Source organism: Humulus lupulus, chromosome 9, assembly GCF_963169125.1.
Source record: "Humulus lupulus chromosome 9, drHumLupu1.1, whole genome shotgun sequence".
Lineage (NCBI taxonomy): Eukaryota > Viridiplantae > Streptophyta > Magnoliopsida > Rosales > Cannabaceae > Humulus > Humulus lupulus.
This window is the reverse complement of record NC_084801.1, coordinates 166337697-166362613: the sequence shown is the minus strand read 5'-3', so window position 1 is coordinate 166362613 and position 24917 is coordinate 166337697. Positions and strand designations below refer to the sequence as shown.

Sequence of the window (24917 nt, the reverse complement as noted above, 5' to 3'; positions counted from 1 at the left end):
TGGGGCAAGCTTTGTTCAGATCAGAGAAGTCGATGCAGGTCCGCCATTTCCCGTTGGGCTTTGGGACCAACACAGGATTGGCGACCCAGACTGGGAATTTAGCTTCTCGGATAAAGCCGCACTTTTTGAGTCGGGCTACTTCCTCTTCTAGGGCTTCAGCTCGGGTTGTTCCCAGGCGCCTCTGTTTCTAGGATTTCGTAGGCACGCTTTTATCCAAATGGAGGGTGTGCATGATGACGCTCGGACTGATTCCCACCATGTCCTCATGAGACCATGCGAACACGTCCAGGTTCTCCTATAGGAACTTGATTAGCTCTGCCTTCCTCTCATCACATAGATTCTTCCCGAGCTTTACCATCCGTGACAGATTCTTTGGATCGATATTTATCTCCCCGAGCTCTTCGGTAGCTTGGAGCTCGGATTTATCCTCGCCTATTCTGGGGTCAATATCATCACTTAAGACAATATTTTCCCCTTCGGCACTCTGAGGTTTTTCAATCTCAGGATTAGGCAAAGGTTCCTGAGATTCCTCATTTCCACCTTAGACGGTCATCGTTAACTGTCGGGTTTTAATTTTCCCTTCATGGAAATGTTGTAGCATTCCCTGGCAGCAAGTTTATCACCACGGACCGTGCATATCCCCGTGGAAGAGGGGAATTTTAGCGTGAGGTGGCAGATGGAGGTAACGGCTTCAAACGCTATAAGTGTAGGCCGACCCAAAATGGCATTGTACGTGGCGGGACAATCGATGACCATAAACTCGAGGAGTTTTGAGACTATTTGAGGTCCCTCTCCCAAGGTGATCACCAGCTCGATCGTTCCTATCGCCGCCGATCCCTCTCCAGAGAATCCGTAAAGCATCATGGAGGTCGCTTTCAGCTCGGTGATAGACAAACCCATATTCTCCAGCGTGGACCGGAACAGTAGGTTTACCGAGCTCCCATTATCGACCAGCACTCTCCTAACCCTCTGATTAGCGAGCTGCACGGCTACGACCAGAGGGTCGTTATGAGGGAACTGGACGTGGCTGGCATCTTCTTCCGTAAAAATGATTGGTTGCCTCTCCAATCGTTGCTGCTTTGGTAAATGCTACTCAGGGATGAACTCCACTCCATTATGAGCCTTAAGTTCGTTGACATACCTCTTTTGGGCACCTCTGCTCGTGCCATCCAGATGGGGACCTCCAGAGATCGTGGAGATCTCTCCTCCTATCATGGGAGGAGGGACGTCTTGATCTACCCGAGACTCGGGCTGACTGACCGGGACTTCCGGAGCTGGACGGCCTGCGGGAACTCTATTCCGCGCATATTGAGCCAAGGGTCTGGCTCTGATGAGAGTTTCGATCTCATTCTTCAGGTGTCTACAATCATCGGTATTGTGGCCAATGTCGTTGTGGAACCGAAAAAACTTGGACGGGTCTCGCTTACCCTTCTGGTGTTTTGACGGTTCCGGCTTCTTCCAGGGGAGGCAAGCAGAATTTGCTAGGAAGATGTTTTCCCTAGAATGGGTGAGCTCTGTATAAGTCGCGTAGACCAGCTTAAATTTTTCTATGGACTTGTTCTTCTTTGGGCCGTGCTGGTTGCCCTCGCTGCTCCCCTTTCTCTTGCCTCCACCAAACTGGTTATTCTATGTAACGGTCTGGGTCGCTGTCACGACCTCCGTTCCCACTCCAGCGGGCTGTTCAGGGGCCTGGCTAGTTCCTGCGGCCGAGGCTTGCGCCTCCTCTAGGTTGATCAATCCCTGGGCCCTATTTAGGAATTCATTTACGGTGCTGACTCCCTTCCTTTGTATTTCTTTCCAGAGTCCCCCTCTGACGAGGATTCCAGTCCTCAAACCCATGAGCTTGGAGCTGTCATCTGCATCTCTGGCCCGAGCAGCGACGTTCGCGAATCTGCTCAGGTAAGCCTTCAGAGGCTCGTCGGGTTGCTGCCTTATGTTTGCCAGGGTGTCGGCCTTGACGCGGGCAGCCTGGGAAGCTCGGAATGCTCTCTTGAAGTCAGTAGAGAAAGTTTTCCACGAGCTGATTAACTGTTTCTTACTCTATTTGAACCACTGTCTGGCCGGCCCAGTCAAGGTGGAAGGAAATATTAGACACCTCAGCTCGGGACCAATGTTGTGGGCCATCATCAAGGTATTGAACATGCCCAGATGATCAGACGGATCCCCGTCTCCGTTGAATTTGGACAAGTGCGGCATACGGAAACCAGGTGGATATGCCGTTGCTGCTATGTTGGGGGCGAAGAGCTCGAGTTCGTCCTCTGAATCATATTCATCTTTTTCTTTTTTTGATAGGAACTTCCTCATCAGCTCTTCCATTTGAGCTAGACGCTCAAGGGTTTTGTCCTGATTTTCTTGGTTGTTTCGGGGTTGTTCAACAGCTCCGGATCCATTGTACGTGTTTGGCGAGTTATTGTCCCTCCTATCTTGAGATAGGTTATATGGGACGTTCCCGCTGTCGCGTACTTCGGACAGGCCTTACCTTTGACGAGCGCGGCTGCCGTTTCCCACCGAGTCTCCCCTTTGAGAGTTTAGACGATCTCGGAGGTCGCCCCTCGGGACGGCCTGCGGACTTTGCGCTGAGCTCAAGCGTTGGCGCAGGTCTCTGCCGGAGAGGTCACTTCGACGGCTTCCAGTCCAATAGCTCCCATTTGAGAAGCTTGGAGCCCGCCTCTAGGGATGAGGATCCGGGACTTCTCTGGGCGCCCAGATACGATGGGAGGGTCCGATGGAAGGAGGATTTCTGCTACTGCTCCCATGAGCCGGAATGTCTCGGACTGGTCGGGGAGTATACGGGTATCTTATTGGTGAAGGAGGATGCCTGACCGGGGATGTGATCCTGGTCCCGTTAGGGCGGATCAGATTAGGTCGAGGGCGCTCCGCTCTACCATCCTCCGGGTCCTGTGCTCGGCGGTCTGAACGGGGTGCAGGACGGCTGGTCGGGACGCGCTGTCGCTGTGAGCCCTCCCCGGATCTCCTTTGTGAGCTCCCTCGAGCCCTCCTGGGCACACTCGAGGGCGGGAGTGAGCTGGGAGTTGAGGTCGGGACCGATCGGTTGTACTGTTGCTCGACCCTAGGTAGTTCTTCAAAAGTGGTCTCCCAGGGGTGCGATGTGGGAATAGAGTTTGATGTCGGGGGTCTGACCAACCGGCTAGGCCTGGACCGATTACCCCGGCGGGACTTATGAGTCTCGCCTTGCCTCTTTTCGACGTTAGCGTCAGTTGTAAGAGGGGGTAATCGGGCCAAAACCTCTTGAATTTGCTGGTTAGCTTTCGCCAGCTGACTCCTCAGTTGTGCATTTTCCATTTCCACAGTTGTGTAGAAATCTGGGTTCGGATTGGGTGGCTAGGGAGCCGAACTTCTAGTGTCATCTTGACCTATTGGCTGCTTGCCCGGCCGTTGCTGAACCTCAGGGTTCTGATGATTAGAAATGGCGGCATGATGGGCCTCCTGACCATCACGTTGGTCCGTCTCGTTACCATGTCTTGAGCGAGTGACCACCATGGTTGGTATTTGCAATAGCACCAATCTAACAGCCTCTCAATGAAAGCACCAAACTGTTGACGCAGTTCTTCGCCAATAGATAATTAATAGAATAAAGAGTGGGATTAATGCTAAGTAATGAACTGTAATTGATTAATGATCTTAAAATAAAATGGTGACACGAATACTTTTTTAGGTGGTTCAAAGATTAAAATCCTTCTAGTCCACCAGCCAATATTATTGCTATCTTTATGGTATTCTTTATAGGGTATTTCTTTCCACCATAGAATCCAACCCTTTGCAACTCCCAGGGTCTCCATATTTATAGGGAGAGGGCACCTGGGGGTTGGCAAGGGGGGTCATCCCGTGACCTTCTTACCCATCATGTCACTTCTGTGACATTCATGATTAATTCCTAAAACTTGACAATGAAGTGTGGTCTAATCAATAGGTAAGGGGGATAATGGGCCGCACGACCCAACCCAGTCGTGGGTGCCTGAATACGCACGTTTATGCTGCGTGTCCGAGAATTCAGGGATATATCAGACACGTGATGTCTGATATATGCACGTTTCCATTGCGTGGTTGACTTTATAAGGGGTTAGAGGTGCCAACTCAAGCCCGTACCTCGAGCTTGATGTACTCTTAGTTCATGGTGTCCATACTTCTGATCCGACTCCTTAGTAATCTCATTAAGCCTTCGGTTACCTTGAGCTAGAGAGGTAGGACCTGGCAACAGCAGCTCTGGGTACGTGACATCCACGTGGCTGATATAATTATGCCATTTCTCAGCTCGCTAATAGCCCGTGGATACTTAGGGCGTACATGTCTCATTACCTGTTTGGACCTTGTGTTTTGACAAATTCCTTTTTAGACCATGTATTTTGTAAAATGGTTCAAATACACCTCTAAACCCAATTTTAATGAATGATAAATTGAATATAACAATATAATTGTTAGACGAAATGATTTTGTTTTAAATTGTTAGTTTGGTGAATTATTTATAATTTAAGCTCAGAAAACTTTGACCAAAATCGAGTTTATGGTTCTATTTGAACTATTTTACAAAACACAGGGTCTAAAAAGTCATTTGTCAAAACACATGGTCCAAACAGATAATTGGACAAAACACAGGGTTCAAAAAAGAATAAACCCTTTAATGTTTTGATGCAATTTTCTTAAAACTTGTGGGACTTGAAAAAATTAGTCACCAACTGCATCAGTCATAATACATTTTAATATATTTTTTTAATTGTGTTCATAAATTTCATATAATTGACAAATATGTGAAATATTCACTTAAGAGAATTTTGCTAAAATATCAAAATTCTTTAGCAATTATGTTTCTTTTATATATCTTAATGAATAATATCACTTTTGTATGATCTTTGTATGATCTTCATGATATATGGAAGCCCTTATCTCAAGGATCTATAATTTTTTTTTTCAATATGCCATAGATATGGAACTTTACAAATTCTAATGTAATTATTTGTAAATAACTATAAAATAAATACTATAGAGAAATCAATATTAAATATGTGAGATAGTAAGAACACATACATATGAATATAATCATATTTACGATAACAGGACATTAAACCATCTAATACTATTACAATGGTAAAATAGCAACTCACATATACATTTTTTTTTTATGATCAATATATATAGTATGGTAATCATATAAACATACATTCACAATAAAATATTTTTACCTCAATAAACTATGATGACTAGAGGCTTGATAATGAATTTTGTTATCAACACAAGATGGTGGTTGACGATTGAATTATCTAGTTCATATTCAACGAATGATTATGACTAGAGATTCATGATAAGAATTTGAACCTACAAATAATGATAGTTAGAGAGTCGTGCTGATAACGTGTTATAAAACTATTAAGAATATTGAAATATAAAGTATAAAGAAATAGACAGAGTAATAGAGAGAGATGTAAAGAGAAAGTGAAACTCTTGTATGTGTTATTTTAATGGGGTAATGACCCATATTTATACAGATAAATAAATCTTAAGAAAATTGAGTAACTATTTTGAATACAATCAATAATTAATACTGATATTTTATTTTTGGATAACCTAATGATTCTTCGTTATTATAACATTCATATATATATATATATAATATTTATAACAAATAGTTGTTTCTCTCTGATATATATGCTGTTATATTTATAGCTGTAGTTTTGTTATATCTATATACCATACCATGTGCGACCACTTAATTATAGGAAGAAGGAAAAAAAATTGGAAAAATGAACTTAATTTGCTATTCGGCCATAAAAAAAAATCCATTATATATGGCATAGAAGTTGTCTATTTGGCATGCATGTTCATTGTTCACCTCTCACTGAAATTGATTGCTTTTGCTATTATTATTTTCATTATTACATGTAATCTCTTTTTTATATATAACAAAAGAAATTGTTTGCTCTATGATATCCATGGATGGACCTATATGCATGTCAGTCCCACACTCTCATGATGGAGAAGAAAAAATATGTTGAAAAAAGTAAAAATTCTTTTATTCAGTCCCAACTCTAAGAACATGAGATCTAATTTTGATTGGTCTACGGTAGTGTAATCACTTTTACTACTGAAAAGGGCATTATTAACACAAGTGGGTTTTACATTTTTACTTTATAGCATTAAGAATAAAAGCATATTTTCGTATTAAAAAAAAAACTTTACGACTCTATTGTGACAAATTAGACAATACAATAATAGGGAAAAGTTGAGAACTACCCATTTTTAGGAGTAGTTAACTAAAATTAGACACTAAATATATTTAGTTGAATTTTACCCATTATTATCATGAGATTTCCCAAATTACCCTTATTTGAGTACATGATTCTAAATGTTGTTGTAATATGTATTATATGTGTCATATTATAGTTAAATTAGAAATACATTCTAATTGTAGTGTGTTTAAGGAGAAAAAAAAAACATGTAATTGAAGGGGTATAATGGGTACATTAATTGAAAATTTGGGTACTAAAATAAGAATTAAAAATAGTGGGTAAAAATTAAAATTGATCATTTAAAATGGGTATAAGATCTAATTTCCACACAATAATAAGATGGTAAAGGAAATTTTTAAATATTCCTTAGGATTGTTTTTTTTTTTTTTTTTGAAAAATTCCTTAAAGATTGTTGTAATTATTTATTGGGTATTTGCGTTATAAATACTCAAATGTTCAATATATGTTAAAAATAAATACTTAATTTTTTTCATTGCTGCGAAAATATCTAAAGTTGCTAAAACATTATTTTTGTCTATACTTCTTGTGTTGGAATAGTTAAGCATGTTGACTAAGCAGATATTTGTCACACTGTAATTTGTCAATTTGTTTAAATATTTTAAATTAGAAAAATGAATTACAAAGACATTTTAAATTAATACAAATTTAAAAAATACATATTTTGAGCACAAAAATATCTAAATTATTTAGTGATACATATCTGCTAAGTCAACAATTAACAACTTCAACAGAGGAGTACTAAAAAAAGTAATGTTTAACAACTTTATATATTTTTGCCACAAATAAAAATTATATATTTAATTTTAACATTTATTTAATATTAGATATTTTTGCCATAAAAATAAAAAAATTAAATATTTAACTATAATAAATATTTATCCCACTTTATTTGCCAAGATAAGGGTATAAAAACAGCACTAAACCTACTTACGGAATTAGTGGTGGTGGATCCCACTTGACTTATGATTTATTGTTGTCTCACTTTTTTTTTTCTTTCTAATTAAAATTGTCACGTTATTATGTAATGGTGAATTTTTTTATGTAATATTAAAAAAAAAGAAGCTAATGTATTATCTTTTAATGTGACAGACAGCACTCATTTCATAACCATAAATGAAACAAATATTATTCAATACATATTTCATTTTAATCATAAATATTGACCGCACTTATTTAATTATAATAATTTCGTTATATAGTTCAAACTCAAACTTCAAAAGAATTGTATAGTAAAACTTTTAGAAGTGTTTATTTATATACCAATACTTGATATCGTATGAGTCTTCCCTTATAAAATTAATAATATATATATTCTTTTAAGAACACCATACTATTCAAAAGGTAATACTTATGTCTGTATGATTAAAAATGATGGCATTATTGTAGTATTTTCAAGTGTGTGTTGGCAAGTACACGTGGCAATATTATTGGTGAAGAAAGTGCCAAATAAGCATATTATATTGCATGTTGAGTGTTGACTTGTGTCGACGGCTCTGACCAAAACAATGACCAGTTTTTGTTTTTTTTGTTTCCCACAATTTTTTTATTACTTGTTTCTCATTACCAGCGACTCGCTCTTCTGGTTTTGAGGTCAAAATGATCGTTTCCAAAACCAGCGGATTCAACTGATTCTGAAAACGCTTTTTCAAGAATAATCTACTAAACTCACCACTATCAAGGGAGTTAATTTGGTTTGTTATAAATGTAGTGCCATAATAATAATAATAATAATAATAAATAGCATTTTTACCCCCGAATTATGACACTGTATGATTGTGTCCCTGAATGATTTGCGATGTTAAAAATTCTCCTGAACTATGCATGTTACTGAAATATGAGACTTCTGTTAGATTTCATCCTAGGTGGCTGACGGATTGATGATGTAACATTTTGTTTGTTGATGTTGCAGTGTCATGTGTAGAATAATTAGAAATTTTGTCCCCCAAACTTTGATCACTACCAAATCGTGTATTTTTTATTAAGACTAATTTAATTTTTTTTTAAAAATGATAATTAAATCCTTAAAAATTAAATAAAAACCTTTTAAAAGATTAAGAAAATAATCAATACTAAAAGTTTCAAATTAATTAAATAAAATTCAAATACTAAAAAAATAAAAATCTAATTAATAGCAAATAATTTTTTTACTTTTTCTTTTCTTTTACAATATAAAATAAATATATTTTAATATAAAAATTACAAAAATAAATCCTAAAACAAATTTGTTTCCCCTTTGTCCTCCTCTTAAATTAAATTTTTTATTTATTTATTTAAGTCTTTTGTTCACCTCTTTAATTAAAAGTTTTTTTTTTGTTTTAGTATTTATTTTAAATGTTCATTCTAAAATAGTTTTAGTTAATATTGTAAAATAAAAAGTAAAAAATAGTTATTTGTTGATAATTAAAAAAATTTATTTATTAACGATTTAATTTTTATTATAAAAGGGGTATAATTTGGTAGTGGACAAAGTTCGGGGGACAAAATTGATAATTATTTTACACATGACACTGTCACATCAATCGACAATATGCTACATCATCAATTTGTTAGCCACATATGATGAAATCTAACAGAAGTATCATATTTTAGTAACGTGCATAGTTCAGGGAAATTTTAACATCGCGAATCATTCAAGGGGCACGATCATACAATAGTAATAGTTCATAGGACAAAAATACTATTTATTCTAATAATAATAATAATAATAATAATAATAATTTATGCATTATGTATGAGTTGGTGTGAGTGGTATTAGAGTTAAGAGCGTGGTTTAATATTAAAAACAAGAATCCAACCTAAAAACGAATGATGCTGTGGCCTGAATTGCTACGAGTGAAAGCCAATTTTAGTTTGTTAACAATTTAACATTATTATTATTAATATTAATATTTGAGATCAACTTGATTCCTATTTTCTTCATGACCACAAAAACATATATCTCACCACATTTCCTTTTCTTTTTAGCCACGTAACTCTTTAATTACTATTAAAACCATATTTCCCTTTATTATTATTTTCACGTGAATTGTTTTTTTTTTCTATTTTTTTTAATATTATATGTTTTTGGAAATAAGTTGATGGTGTCGATCATTAGTTTCTCCTCAACAATACTTCTAATAAGTCAAGACTCGTATGAGTCCAAATTAAAATTATACAAAGACTAAAAGTCCTTTATCATAGTCAAAATTACGCCGAAATATTAAATATGAAGTAAAAAGTATCAAAAATATCCTCTTCTTCTTCTTCTTCTTCTTCTTCTTCTCTATCTATCTATCTATATTTATTTATTTTTTTTATTCTTAATTATATCTATATTCATGTAAGCTTTGATTAATGAGTAAAATGGCCACACACACATATATATATATATATATATATATATATTAACACATTATTGATTAAGATCGCTTGCCACAACAACACAGTAATTTTTATTTTACAAATATATGAACAACATATCACATGAGACATAACATGAATTGGACCAACATGATCTATGTGTTGGATGATAAGAACTCAATATTTCCTTACAATAAAGTTCTATGTATTTTCACAAATATCAAATGAGTAAATATGTGCTTTGAGTTCATATTCCTACTTAAAGAAACTCCCAATATTCTATTCCTATACTCATTCTAGCTAATATATATCCACATAAACATTCAATGCATATTTTGATATTTGCATAAGAAAGAAAAAAAATAGAAAAAGATGTTCATAATTTTTGAAAATTTATATTATATTATATTTTTTAAAAATAAAATAAAAGATATGATGCCTTTATAATATTTGAAAGTATGAATGTGTTGTTTAGTAACACTTAAAAAAATAGTTTTTTATTTAATTAATTAAAAATTTAACTATTAGGTAATTTTATTTTTATTTATTATTTTAAAATTTTTAATTAAATTCATTAAATTTTGAAAATATGATTTTTTCCACTTTCAATTTTTTTTAAAACCGTTTTCAAATTTTAGTTTATTTTTTTCCGCTCTTTTTCAAATCAACACCTCATTTTATATTGTTAAACAAAAAATAAAAATAAAAGTTATCAAACAAATTTATTATTTTTTATTTTTAAAAACAAAAAATAAAAATAGTAACTAAATATATTTTTATTTTAAAAAAATAAAAAAACAGAAATAAAAATAATATTTTTATTTTTATGTTTAAAAAATTCAAAAACAAAAATTTTACCAAACACAACTATAGTATTCCGATGGAAAATAAAAGAATAATTTTAATCACTTATTGCATATTTAATCAAGAAATGATTTGCTCAATTATTTTATATTATACAAGATTCAAATGAAGAAGAACCCATGCAGCCATACAAAATTTTACAACATTAATTCTGAATCTCTGATCTAACCAATTTTTTTTTTTCAACAAAAGCATTTTGTGTATCGTGTATGGCAACTAGAACTTTAATAATATTTACTTAAATTTATATTGCAAAATATTTGTAAAAAAAAAATTGGAAAATAATTTCTTAAATTGTAATAAAAATTTAATGATTCTACCTTTTTTTTTTAAATATATATAAAAATAGAAAAAAACTGTTACGAAATCCTCCAACATATGCAAAATTGAACACAAACTTTGAACATTCTAGTCCTTTGAATAGTTATAGGAGGCTTTGTACTTTGATCCGCGTGCTCCTCCGGCATTAACTCTTGACGCCATTTTTGTTTTTATTCTTTTGTTACTTACCAAAACAAATCATTTTAATTAAACTTAATTAATTTATTCATTAAAATATTCTTTATTGATTAAGCTTACAAAATTTATACAAATATTTGTTTATAATGAGTGACACACTGACCATACATAAAAATTTTACAATTATAATTTATATATAATAATCTCCTTCACGTGACATTTTATAAAAGAAAAGAGTATTTATGTAACAACCCAATTAATTTTCATATGAAAATCTAATATTATATATATTGAGAGTTTTACATTATAAATGACTATTATTAATGTTACAAAAAAAAAGTTTGGATTTTGTTCTCTTCTTAATTATTATACATTCCAAAAAAAATCACTAATAATTAATTCTAAAAAAATCACTAATAATTAGTATGAGATTTTAGCAAAAAAATAAAATAAAATGAGAATCCATAGACGCCCATGGCTTCTTCTCAAAGCCTCTCCCTCAAGAAACTGCCCATAGTATCTTCAATCACAGCACAGTAAAACCTCACTCTTTTTCCACCTATAAAAGCTCCCACCACCATAACCATTTCTCTCACACCACAGTTCTCTAAACCAAACCCAAAGAAGAAGTCTTTTTTTCACTCACTCCATTTCCGCTTGTGATCGAGTCAACTTCCATGGACACCAAAATTGGAGCTCTCGACGCATGTAAACCGCCCAGTAGCGACGTGGGTTGCCCTCCGAACGGCGCCGTTTGCACTATCCAGAACTCGGTCCCTTCCACCGCTGTGTTCAACTCCGCCGACGCCACTCTGGGTCGTCACCTGGCTCGGCGACTCGTTCAGATTGGGGTCACTGATGTCTTCACCGTCCCCGGTGACTTCAACCTCACCCTTCTTGATCATCTCATTGCTGAGCCCGGGCTCAACAACATTGGCTGCTGTAACGAGCTCAATGCCGGGTACGCTGCTGACGGCTACGCCAGGTGCCGTGGCGTTGGCGCCTGCGTCGTCACCTTCACCGTCGGTGGACTCAGCGTTCTTAACGCGATCGCCGGCGCTTACAGTGAGAACTTGCCTCTGATCTGTATCGTTGGAGGTCCCAACTCTAACGATTATGGAACTAACCGAATCCTTCATCATACTATTGGGTTACCCGATTTTTCCCAGGAGCTTAGGTGTTTTCAGACTGTCACTTGTTTTCAGGTTTCGTTTCTCAGTTGAATTATCCATTTTTACAACATGGGTATATAAAATTGAAAGTGTTTGATGTTTATTGCTATTGTTATGCTTTAAAATAAAAGCTTTTGTGATTTTTTTTGAAAGTGATGCTTTTTTCAGTAAAAAAATGTATTTTCTCGATATGTGTTCTTTTTAATGGGTGTTTCGATTTAATATGTTTGATGATGAAAATTAATCAATGTTATGTATGGTTTTTTTGTGTGGTTCTTACAGGCCGTGGTGAATAACTTGGAAGATGCACACGAAATGATCGATACGGCCATTTCAACGTCTTTGAAGGAAAGCAAGCCTGTTTATATTAGTATAAGCTGTAACTTGCCTGGTATTCCTCATCCTACTTTCAGTCGGGAACCGGTTCCATTTTCCCTCTCTCCAAGGTATAATAAGATTGTTGATCTTTATGTTCATGTGAATCTGTAATGTAATGTTTGTTTTCACTTAATTTATTCTTATACAGGTTGAGTAACTCAATGGGATTAGAGGCTGCAGTCGAGGCTGCAGCAGAGTTCTTAAACAAGGCGGTGAAGCCAGTCATGGTGGGCGGGCCTAAACTCCGAGCAGCCCACGCTACAGATGCCTTTGTTGAGCTCGCTGATGCCTGCGGTTATGCCGTCTCAGTTATGCCATCAGCCAAAGGGCTTGTCCCCGAGCACCACCCACATTTCCTAGGGACTTATTGGGGGGCAATCAGCACTGCCTTCTGCGCTGAAATAGTGGAGTCTGCTGATGCTTACATCTTTGCAGGGCCTATTTTCAATGACTACAGCTCTGTGGGGTATTCCCTTCTTCTGAAGAAGGAGAAGGCAATCATTGTGCAGCCCGATCGGGTGACAATAGGCAATGGCCCTGCTTTTGGATGTATTCTAATGAAGGATTTTCTCAGAGCACTCTCAAAGAGGGTCAAGCGTAACACTACTGCTTATGAAAACTACCATAGGATCTATGTCCCTGACGGGGTGCCTCTCAAGTGTCAGCCTAAAGAACCTTTGAGAGTTAATGTTATGTTTCAGCATATTCAAAAGATGCTTTCAAGCGAAACGGCTGTGATTGCTGAGACTGGGGATTCCTGGTTTAACTGTCAGAAGCTGAAGTTGCCAAGGGGTTGCGGGTAAATAAAAGAAAAAAGAGATTATTTTTTTTGGGTTCCTGTATATTAAAATGTATGATTTCAGGTAATAGTCTGAAGATGGTTTTGCAGGTATGAATTCCAAATGCAATATGGATCCATTGGTTGGTCAGTTGGAGCTACTCTTGGTTATGCTCAGGCTGTACCTGAAAAGCGAGTAATTGCTTGCATTGGTGATGGAAGCTTCCAGGTATAAATCTAGTTACTCAAGTACTTGGCCATGAAAAATCTTTACACCTCTGTTCTCTAAATGCAACTTTTTTGGGCAAATGTTTTATTGTTTTGGTTGGTAACATTCTTCAACCAGGCCTAAATTCACTAGTGGGTTGTAATATTTGCAGCATTCTGAGTCCAAACTTCCTATTCTTGGTCACATACTTGTTCTAAAAATTCTATGTTGTTGAATGATTAATAGGTTACTGCTCAAGATATTTCAACCATGATCCGATGTGGGCAGAGGACAATCATATTCCTGATAAACAACGGTGGATACACAATCGAAGTTGAGATCCACGACGGGCCTTACAATGTGATCAAGAACTGGAACTACACCGCCTTGGTCGATGCCATCCATAACGGAGAAGGAAAATGCTGGACTACCAAGGTAAAAAGCCAATTGATGATGAGCCTCATATGCACCAACATTGCTTGAAAATCTCTTAAAGAGGCAAGCAATGCTTGCTGATTTGAGATCACTTTATTGACTATATGCTAAATCTTATTTCAGGTCTTCTGTGAAGAGGAGCTGATTCAAGCAATTGAGACAGCAAATGGTCCCCAAAAGGACTCATTGTGCTTCATTGAGGTGATTGTTCACAAAGATGATACTAGCAAAGAGCTGCTTGAATGGGGCTCCAGGGTTTGTGCTGCCAACAGCCGCCCACCTAATCCTCAGTAAAAAAAAATAACAAAAGTAAAAGAAAAAGAAAAAAAAGCCTTACCCTTATTTAAGAGTGATTTTAGCTCTAAAAGTTTGAACATTTCTTAGTGAAGAGTTTTCTAATATCTGTTTTTTTAAAGTTTATTATTGTGTATTCCAGAAGAGTACATTCCTTGTTTATCTCTTTCTTTATATGATCAAGTACATTAATTATTGTTTTTCTGGTTGGTGTATTCTCAAATAGTGAGTATGCTTGTCATGTTTATATTATATGGGTTAATTTTTATTTTCATGTTATTATGAATGAGGCTATTTCCATGTCTTTTCTAAGAGGAAGAGTAAAGTGGGATGCATTTGATTGAGATAGGCGAGTACGTACATGCACGTGTAAAGAATCTTAAGATAGTGCACACTGAAATTACTTCATTAGATTTTCCAAAGAGTGAGGCCACCACGGTTCCATTCAATAGAACAAAGAACCAAGACTTATGAGATAGTAATGTTTGTCTTAATTAAGTAAAATCTAATAAGACCAAAATAAAGATTATAATAGGATATTATTGAATAATAAATTTTAGTGGGATAAAATGAAAATAATTATTATTTTACATATAAAATTAGGCTGGTTCTATTATTTGTATATATATATATTCTTTTATTCAAAAATTTAATTAATTAATTATAAATAAATAATTTTTCATATAAATTAACGTAAATATTCTTCTATAATTTTAAAGAATAAAAATTTATTTCTTAACGCATCTTTCTTAATATAGAAAATACAACACTCATAAGTTATCCACTTAAAAAAAATCAAAGTTTTATCAACTAAGATCTAAGTGTAAATAACAGGTAAATTAATTCCAAGGCATCGATACAATTTTTAATGTGGTTTATTATATATTACTGAGAAAAAAATTCAATGTAAAAGTACATATAAATTGATTATCTTATTTTTCAAAATTCGATACTTGTGTTTATTTTTATTAATGGTATGTGCACACATCATTTATACTATTTTAAAATATTGTACATATTTATTGTGGCAATTTTTTTTAATATCCAATTATATTTAAGATGGGTTTCACTAGGTTAAAAAGATTAGCCACATAAATCACACAGGTGTGTAATAATTTGGCATAAATTATGTATTATTATATAAATGGATATTTACAGCATAATTACCCAAAATTTGGGTTTGTAGGCATCATAGGTTCAATTTTATTTTTTAGCATGGAAAGTATGGAAAGTCAATAAAGGTTAAGTTTAGTTCTATTTGTTAATCTATCTTACGGCTGACTAGACCAACATATGCCTATTCGTGATTGGTCCAGTTAAAATATATTATTAAAATTTAATTATAATTAATTTTAAATTATAAAAAATTATTTAAATTAATTTTAAAATAAAAATAAAACTAAAAATATCTAAATTAATTAAAAATAGAAAAAAAAAACTTTTTTAATTTAAAAATTAAATAAAAACCCTATTTATTTACAAACTATATATATATATATATATTAAAAGTTATAAATTTAAATTAAAACAAAAAAATAAAAAAAATCAACCCTCTTTATTCCTTTCACCTCCTCCTCCTCTTCTTCTTCTTAAGCAAGTTGGGCCGAAGTTGGAAGATCTGGAGCCTAAGAAGCTAGCAAGCATGAGTGTGGGCCAAAGTTTCGACGTCGCAGACCTAGGTAAAGACGACGACGGTCAGACTGAATGCTGAGTTTCAGAGAAGAGACCCATGCTCAATCTTTGCCGAAGACACCATGGAAGACATGGTGATGAAGATGATGATTTGGGTTGGGGTTTTGTGGCGAAGCTATAGCGAGAAGATGGTCTAAGTTGGGTTGGGGTTTATGAGCCTTTTTTTTTTGTTGAATCTGAGCCAAGAGCCATTGTTAGGCATGTTGGTATTAAAAGTGTAAATCAAAGTTACGAGCGGAATGTGTCTTTTAAAAAATTTATTAATACCAGCCAGGATTATACATATATAGGTATATTAAATCACATATAAATAGATTAGAGACTACCTATTATAGCCTATCAAGAATCCATAAATCTTTTTGTATAAATCAACGATCTTCCTATCTAGATTCTGAAAGCTCACACATTGATCTTCCAGACCAATCCCCAAACACACAAGGACGTGTGTGGGCATGTAGGATTCAAAATGTTGATTTAGAACTCTCTAGATGTATTCAACACACATGGGATCTAGAGAGGTTTGATTAAGAGATGATGTATTGAATAGTTTTTAAGGTTTAGAAAAAAACTATTGCTTTCTTTTCAGAGAGAGAGACAGTCTAAACTTTTTAATCGCTTAAAATAACTTATTCCTGAAAGTATCAATCTTTCAGTTTTATGAAGATATTTAACTTAATTAATTAGTCTTTATTTTATTAAAATAAAACTGATCAATTATAACATATTTAATTATTTAATTTAAATCATATTTAAAAGAATAATTAAATATATATAATTAAATAAACAAATGATTTGAAATTCAAAATTCAAATCCCATGAATATTTAATATCCCTATGTGGCACCACACACCCACTGTAAAGTGAGTGTGTCGCCCCACACAATTAGGGTTATCCCTAATTTTCTTATTAATTTGTTTAATTAATATTTAAGACAATATATTTATCCAAAAATAAATCTCAGTTAATTCAAAATTAACTTTATCTTAAAAAAACAATTTTAAATAAATAAATAAATATCTTATTATAAATAAGACAATTATTAATCTCTCTTTTTATATTAATCCAAACATGATTAATATTTATTTTAACATATATTTTTTCAAAATAGAACTATATACTTAAATAATTAATTAATTCATAATTAATCAATTGCCCATAATTACCACATAATTATTTCCTTGCCCTGAAAAATTAATTCCTTTGCAATTAAGTCATTCTCTCTGCATATTTTTCTTTTGACATCATTACCCTTGACAGTGTAGGACAGAGGTGATATGGGGATCATGGACCTATAATACGAAGCTCCAATAAACCAGATTATTAATTAAACTCTTTAATCTAATAATCTTATTTATTAACTCCATGATTACTCCACTATAAATATGGAATGGCACTCTAAGTATTTATAGAATTATATTTACATAGTTTTCTCTTGTAGTCCATTCATATAATCAATAAATGCAGTTGTGTCCTTCATTTATTGGTTCGTTAATTAGATCTGGTCAAGATTACTGTTTTACCCTTTGTTGTACCTTGATTTTAGCACGAGTTCATTCACTCAGCTCGGTTACAGCTGGCAGATAAATACACGGAGAAATAATGAAGGGGAATAATATCTACTTATTATCCATGTGAGCAACTCGAGATTCATAGTGGTCATATGTGGTGTTAGGCGTCTTGAGTTTATCCCGAACTAAGGATACGATGACTGTGAAGCGTGAGCTCGGAATATTAAATAGCTGTCGAAGCACGAGCTTGGAGGAGATATCCAGCTCGTGGTAATTCTAGTATATTGCATACTCAGGGATCCCCAGAGACTCGGGATCCCCTTTATACATTTATTTATGACTAGACTATCGTATTTATTATCCGAGATAACAGGAACCTTTTATCTTTTTATCAAATCATATCCCACTATAAATGACAATTATTTGTATTAAATGTAGACATTATGTAAAATCATGATTGACTCACACGGTTACCCAAATCTGTCCATGAAATTCCTCTATAGACACTGGGAATATTGGACAGGAAAGGGGACCATTATTCTGTAATACCAAAACTCTGCCAAAATAGAGAGAAAAACAACAATAATATTGACTCGTGGACTAGGTGGATTTTAACCACTGAACCACGTAAAAGTTCTGTGTTCTTGAGTGAATTCTGTTTATTTTTCATTATGGTTTACCATTAAGCACTAATCTTCCTTATTATTTCTTAATACACTGTTGGCGAAAAACTGTGTCAACACCCTTCTAACTACCTCTTGATCCTTAAGTACCATTAATTCACTAGCGAATAATTAATCTATAATCAAATTATAGATTTGAGCTCAATAACTATTTAGTTTTAGAATTAACCCTCAAGGGAAATAATATTCGATCCGTTAGGAAAGTATGAATTCCATTATTGTAAATCATGTTCCCAGTCATTCATGATATTGAATCTCCAAAACAAAAGTCATTAGCCTCATTATACTAAGAAACCTTAACGAGTGAATCAAAAGACCCAATAAACACAAACAGGAGTTCAAGAATACTCAGGACTTAGACTGATCCTCTATTATGATAAGAACTAAATCTTTATGTCAAACGACAAGTTTATAAAGATAATTAATTCTCATCGATCATGTCATATATAATCTCTATTATATACAACACCTTTTACTAAGATGTCTATCCACATGAGTAATCCAAATACAGATCACTTGCACCCCGTATGCTTAGTAAACCGCATTAGTAACCATTCATTAAAGATTCCTTGCTTTAATATGTTATTGATTATTTTATTCATTATATATGATATTAATTCTCTCGTACAAATACAAGATCATATTCTCATAAATGAATAAGAAATTTTCTTGATATTATTATATAATTAATTCAAATAATAATTATGACATTCAAATATAACAAAATTTTACTTTTATTTAAATCAATAAAATTTCTTTACATGCTTTTAGGGCATTATTCCAAACAATCTCCCACTTACCCTCAAAGCAAGTGAGGTATCTCCCTTAATCCCATGTTGCATACATGACCCATAAATGAATTTGCAAGAAGTGTCTTGGTAAACGGGTCTGTCGGGTTCTGTTCTGATGCTATCTTCATAACAGTCACATCACCTCTGTGCACAATCTCTCTAACCAGATGATATTTCCTTTCTATATGTTTTACTCTCTTTTGGCTTCTAGGTTCCTTGGAATTAGCTACTGCTCCACTGTTGTCACAGTACATGATTAGTGGCTTATCCATACCTGGAACTACTTCCAGATCAGTGTAGAACTTCCTCAACTAAATTGCTCCTTAGTTGCTTCACAAGCTGCCATATACTCAATTTCCATGGTTGAATATGTTATACTGGATTGTTTAATACTTCTCCAAACTACAGCTCCTCCACCAAGAGTGAATACTGACCCAGACGTCGATTTAAGATTGTCTTTGTCTGATTGGAAATCTGAATCAATGTATCCAGTAGGTTTTAATTCACCCCTGAATACAAGCATATAATCTCTTGTTTTCCTAAGATACTTGAGAATGTGCTTTACTGTAATCCAGTGTTCCAAACCAGGATTTGATTGATAACAACTCACAGTTCCTTCTGTCTAGCATATATCAGGCCTAGTACACAACATAGCATACATAAGACTCCCAACTGCTAAAGCATAGGGATACTGTCCTCTTCCTCCTAATGTGTCTTTGGTCATTGCTCTTTGGAAAGAGTGATTCCATGTCTAGTCAGTAACTGACCTTCTTGGAATTCTCCATAGAGAACCTTTCAAGCACCAATCTATACAATTAGCTTGAGAAAGTGCCAAGAGTTTGTTCTTTCTATCCCTTAGGATTTGGATTCCTAGAACATAGCTCACCTTGCCCAAATCTTTCATTTGGAACTTTTCGGCTAACATCTTCTTTACGTTTGACAGTGTCTCTACATTCTTGCCAATGAGGAGAATGTCATCCATATAAAGAACTAGGAAAACCGACACCTTTCCTTTGATATATTTACATACACATGCTTCATAGACATTCTGTTCAAAGCCATATGTTTCAATTGTTTCGTCAAAGGTGATATTCCAAGATCTAGATGCTTGCTTTAATCCATAAATGGATTTCAACAACTTACACACCTTTTGGTCCCCATTCTTGGTGAACCCTTATGGTGTTACCATATAGATACTTTCATCAAGACAACCATTAAGGAAGGTTGTCTTGACGTCCGATTGCCATATCTCATAATCATACGTGGCATGTAACGCCCTAAACTCCAGTGACCGTTACGGTGCTCATTTTAAACAGTGCTAAACTCGCTAATCGAGTCATTTGGCCATAATCGTGTAACTAAGTATGATTAGCAGTTTAGGGATTAAATTTTTTTGTTAAGATATAACGTTTCACTAACACGTTTACTGTATACGTTGGGATCCAAAAATATAATTTAAAGGTCTATTACAAGAAAATATTTACAGCCAGCCAATCTAAGCGGCAAAACAGGGTTTAACCCTAGTTCCTCTTTCAACCCTCGATCGTGGCGGTCGAGTAGCCGCATATGTACACATCGTCACCTAAGCTCTCTAACTCAAGGATGATCCAGCTTTCTTTTGCCTTTACCTGCACCACATAGCACCTGTGAGCCGAAGCCCAGCAAGAAAACTCAATATGCTCATGAATAGTAATAACATGTCATCAAATCATAAAGTGCATGCCTAACAATAATAGCCTTAATCACGCATGCAAATAAGTTCAGACAGTGAACGTGTGACTGATCAACGAGTCACTAACAGGGGTCTGTACCTTTAAACGAGTGACTAATTAACAAGTCACTAACAGGGGGTCTGTACCTTTACAAATAAGTGATCATTTCACTAGCTTAAACAAGATAGGTATCTGATGAAATAGTCACCAACATAAACCTACCGAGTGACCATAGAGTCACTAATGTGGGATTTCGTTCCCTTAGTCATGTGACAAAACAGTCACTTAGGCCTTTGGCCCTGGATCTGAATAACTAGTCATAGAACTAGGCAAAAAGGGAGTGACCATAGGGTCACAACTATGGGTACCACTCCCTTAGCCATGTGACAATAGGGTCACCTGGACCTTTGGCCCCGGCTCTGAGTAACTAGTCATAGAACTAGGCAAGCGCTTTTAGTTTTCATCCAACTTAGGGTCAGTCCGGCATTAATGCTCCATATGAGTCATTCAATGTCGATGTCGATTAGATCTAATATTTTATCGGCTCTGCGTTCATGACGCTAATGCCGTTTCTAACTCTTAGGCTAGTAACACGCGACCAGTGCCGATTCTGATTAGTCAGTGCCATACACAAGTAAGCAATGCTACAAGGCATATATCATATGTCAAATATCCGAATACAGGGCATTCAACATGCTTACTTCAATCGCTAGCATAATTAGGATCATGCACAAACACAGAGACTCAAGCTCTGATCAATCTCATATTTAACATTCATGGCATGCCCTAACCACATGTTTCTCGTGCATCACATGCATCACATTTAAACACTCGACATGCCTTAATAATAACCACGCATGTCATATATATATATAGGGTGCAATTTTCTTACCTTTGGTCCAAGCACAAGTTACCAATAAACGAACAACAAGCACAATCCTAATTCCAAGCCCCTAGTGATAACCTAGTCACAACTAGAAACGGTGATCCAATAAGTTCAAGTTCTAAAACCTAATCCTGGAACCAAGACCTAGCCTCCGGGACATCGAATCCCACTAAACCGGGTAGTAGGAACGATCTCAAGGCCTAAGGTTTGAGTTCCCATGATCAAAACATCACTTCGGCCATAAATGCCCTCAAGCACCGCAGCCCCAACTCATTGAGCCGCGGCCCCCAGCCATAACAGAGGTGTCAGCATCAGGCACCTGCACCTAGCGTTGCGGCCCTCCGTCCCAAGCGTCGCGGTCCCCAGGCCTTTCAGAATCCTCCACTTGCTTCATCAAGCCTGGGCCGCGGCGCCCAAGAACAGGGTCGCGACCCAACCACGAACCAGCAATTTTTCCCCGATTTTACCATTTTAAAACCTTCCAAAAATCTATCCAAACATCTCCAAACTCAAAAATCAAAGTTCCCAAACATCCCCATGATCCAAAACCCATAAAACCGAAGCTTCAATTCAATCAAAAACTCATCAAAATACAAAATCCAATTCAAGCTTAAAAATTTTAAAAACTTAAAACTTAAAACTTGAATTACCTCCAATTAAGTTTTTCCCAACTAAATCATCCGACTAATAAGCTTCTAATCTTCCCTAGGATCGCTATGCCTCGATCCTCGCTTGAATCCGAGTCCTAGAACTCAAGTTTCCTTCGAAAATGCGATCGGGTGACGAAAATGGAACTTAGAGGGAGAGAGAACTTACTGAACGTTCTTTTTATTTCTTAACAGGTTACTTCAAGCTTAAGTAGCCTCAAACAAATCCTAACGCTCGGGGTCCCGAAAATATCCCCGGGGGAAAAATAGTGAAAACCTCCAGAATTTCCCCTTGATCTTACTAACTCCCAATTTATCATCAAATATTTATTCCCATTACCCAATAACCCGGTAATGCTCTAAATACCCCTTGACTCACTCCGAGTCAAGAATAAATCTTGTTGTGACTATTCCACTAGCTTACCTCCTAGGATCGTCTCGTGCTGAGCAACCCTAGCATAACCAAATAATAATAAAGCACCACACACATATCACATATATGCCAAATATGCCAAAAATGGCCAAAATATGAAAATCCCCCAATTAATCAGAAATGGGTTCGCATGCATATTTAATACACCTAAACATGCATATAATCATTTAAGAACATAATAAATCAATTATGGCCCTCCCGGCCTCCTAATCAAGGTCCTAAACCTTATTAGGAAATTTGGGGCATTACATGGCAACTATGGATAAGCGGATGCGAATGGATTTCAGCATGGCTACATGAGAAAATGTTTCTTCATAATCAACACCTTCTCTCTGAGTGTAACATTTGGCTACTAGCCTTGCTTTGAAAGTCTCCACTTTCCCATCTACACCTCTTTTCTTCTTGTATATCCATTTACACCCAATGGGAATGACATCTTCAGGTGGGTCTACAAGTTCCCAGGTAGTATTGGAATACATGGATTCCATTTCTTGGTTCATGGCTTCTTACCATTTCTCCTTTTTAGGATCATCCATAGCCACTTTGAAGGTTAATGGATCGTCCTTGTCTGTATCAGAAACAAGGACATGTGCCTCATGTTCGTAGCAAACAGGTTGTCTCACAATCCTCCCACTACAACGTTGCACTAGGGTTTCCTTTTCATGAATAGTAGTTTCCTCGGTTTGTCATTTATCATTCAATGATGACGATGAAGGTGATGGAATCTTATCAGCTGTAAGTTCTTCCAATATTGCTTTGCTCCGATGTTTATAATTAGGGATAATTGCGGCATAAGTACCCAATGTTTGATTTTTGTACGCGACATAGACCCAATGCTTATTTTTAGTGGAAATAGTACCCAAAGTCAGTAAAAGTGTAATTCCATCAGTCTGCTCCGTTAGGTCTGTTATGAGCTAATTTGGCAGACACGTGTCACGCTTTTATTGGTCCAAATCATAATTATTTTAAAAATATTATTGAGCTGGACCATTCACAAAGTGACATGTGTTGGTCAAGTCATCACGAAACGGAGACCTAACGGAGGAGGCTGACGGAATTACACTTTTACTGACTTTGGGTACTATTGCCACTAAAAATAAACATTGGGTCTATGCCGCGTACAAAACCCAAACATTGGGTACTTATGCTGCAAATATCCCTTATAATTATTCATATAATCATGTTCAAGGAATGTCGCATTTGTAGAAACACGTACCTTGTAGTCCTTGGGACTACAAAAATAGCTGTACGCCCTGGATTTCCCACGGGCTGTTTAGCAGGACGATCCTCGGACTAAACATGATTTAGCCCGAGGCTCCCACAGGACAGAGGCTTTATCTTCAGGACGGGCCCTTTCTAGCTCGAGGGGATGGAGTTTCCTGCTCCTTCTTGTTGTTCCAGGAGCTGGGAACAACATCCGACGACCACTGAAGGATCAGCTCGGGTTATGGATTGCTCCGGTAGCGAGCTTCTCAGGAAGCTCTGACCCTATGGGAGGTCAACACGCAAGATAAACGTGCATAATCCTGCCATCACGTGTCCGATATCCCCCTGACTTCTCGGACACGCCGCAGGAACGTGCGTATTCAGACACCCACGGATGGGTTGGGCCGTGCGGCCCATTATCTCCTTCCATACTGATTAGACCACACTGGTGTGTCAGGTTTAGGAAGTAATCATGAATATCACAGACTTGATATGACAAATGGTAAGGTCACGGGATGACCTCCCTACCAATTTCCAGGTGCCTTCTCCTATAAATATGGAGACCCTGGGAATTGATAGGGGTTGGAAAAAATAGTCTTGTAAGAACTATATATTTTGTAAACCAATTACCCAGAAAAGATCAATAATATTGACTAGTGGAGTAGAAGGATTTTAACCTTCGAACCACTTAAAAAACGTGTTTAGGGTCACCTAGTTCTTCTCACAAAGATTTCATATCTGCGGCGGTTCTACTTTTAAGTACTAATCTCTTTCTCTTCTTCTCTTAATTACCTGTTGCCGAAGAACCGCGTCAACAGTTTGGTGCTTTCATTGAGAGCGAATCCAATTAGTACTACCACAAACATACAACTATGGTGACCACTCGATCCAAACATGGCAACGAGACAGAACAGCATGATGGGCAGGAGGCCCGCCATGTTGCCCTCCCCGAGGAGCAAGTTCCTGAAGTCCAGCAAAGGCCAGGAAAGCAGCCGGCCGACCAAGACGATACTGGTAGTTCGACGCCCCGGCCGCCTAATCCGAATCCAGGTTATTATACTGCGGTGGAGATGGAGAATGCTCAACTGAGGAGCCAGCTAGCAGCAGCTGGTCAGCAAATCCAGGATATTCTGAGTCGACTACCCCCTCTCACAACCAACGGTAACGTT

The 24917-nt window shown here is 36.0% G+C and overlaps 1 protein-coding gene across 1 annotated transcript; it reads left to right on the top strand.

Moving 5' to 3' along the window:
- The first annotated feature begins 11420 nt into the window (after nucleotides 1–11420).
- On the top strand, nucleotides 11421–14394 carry LOC133800965 (pyruvate decarboxylase 1). The gene is made up of 6 exons (XM_062239081.1): nucleotides 11421–12130; nucleotides 12380–12543; nucleotides 12624–13274; nucleotides 13365–13482; nucleotides 13708–13896; nucleotides 14020–14394. The coding sequence occupies exons 1-6, from the start codon at nucleotides 11603–11605 to the stop codon at nucleotides 14188–14190; spliced, it is 1821 nt and encodes a 606-aa protein (XP_062095065.1). The 5' UTR covers nucleotides 11421–11602; the 3' UTR covers nucleotides 14191–14394.
- Nucleotides 14395–24917: the final 10523 nt, after the last annotated feature.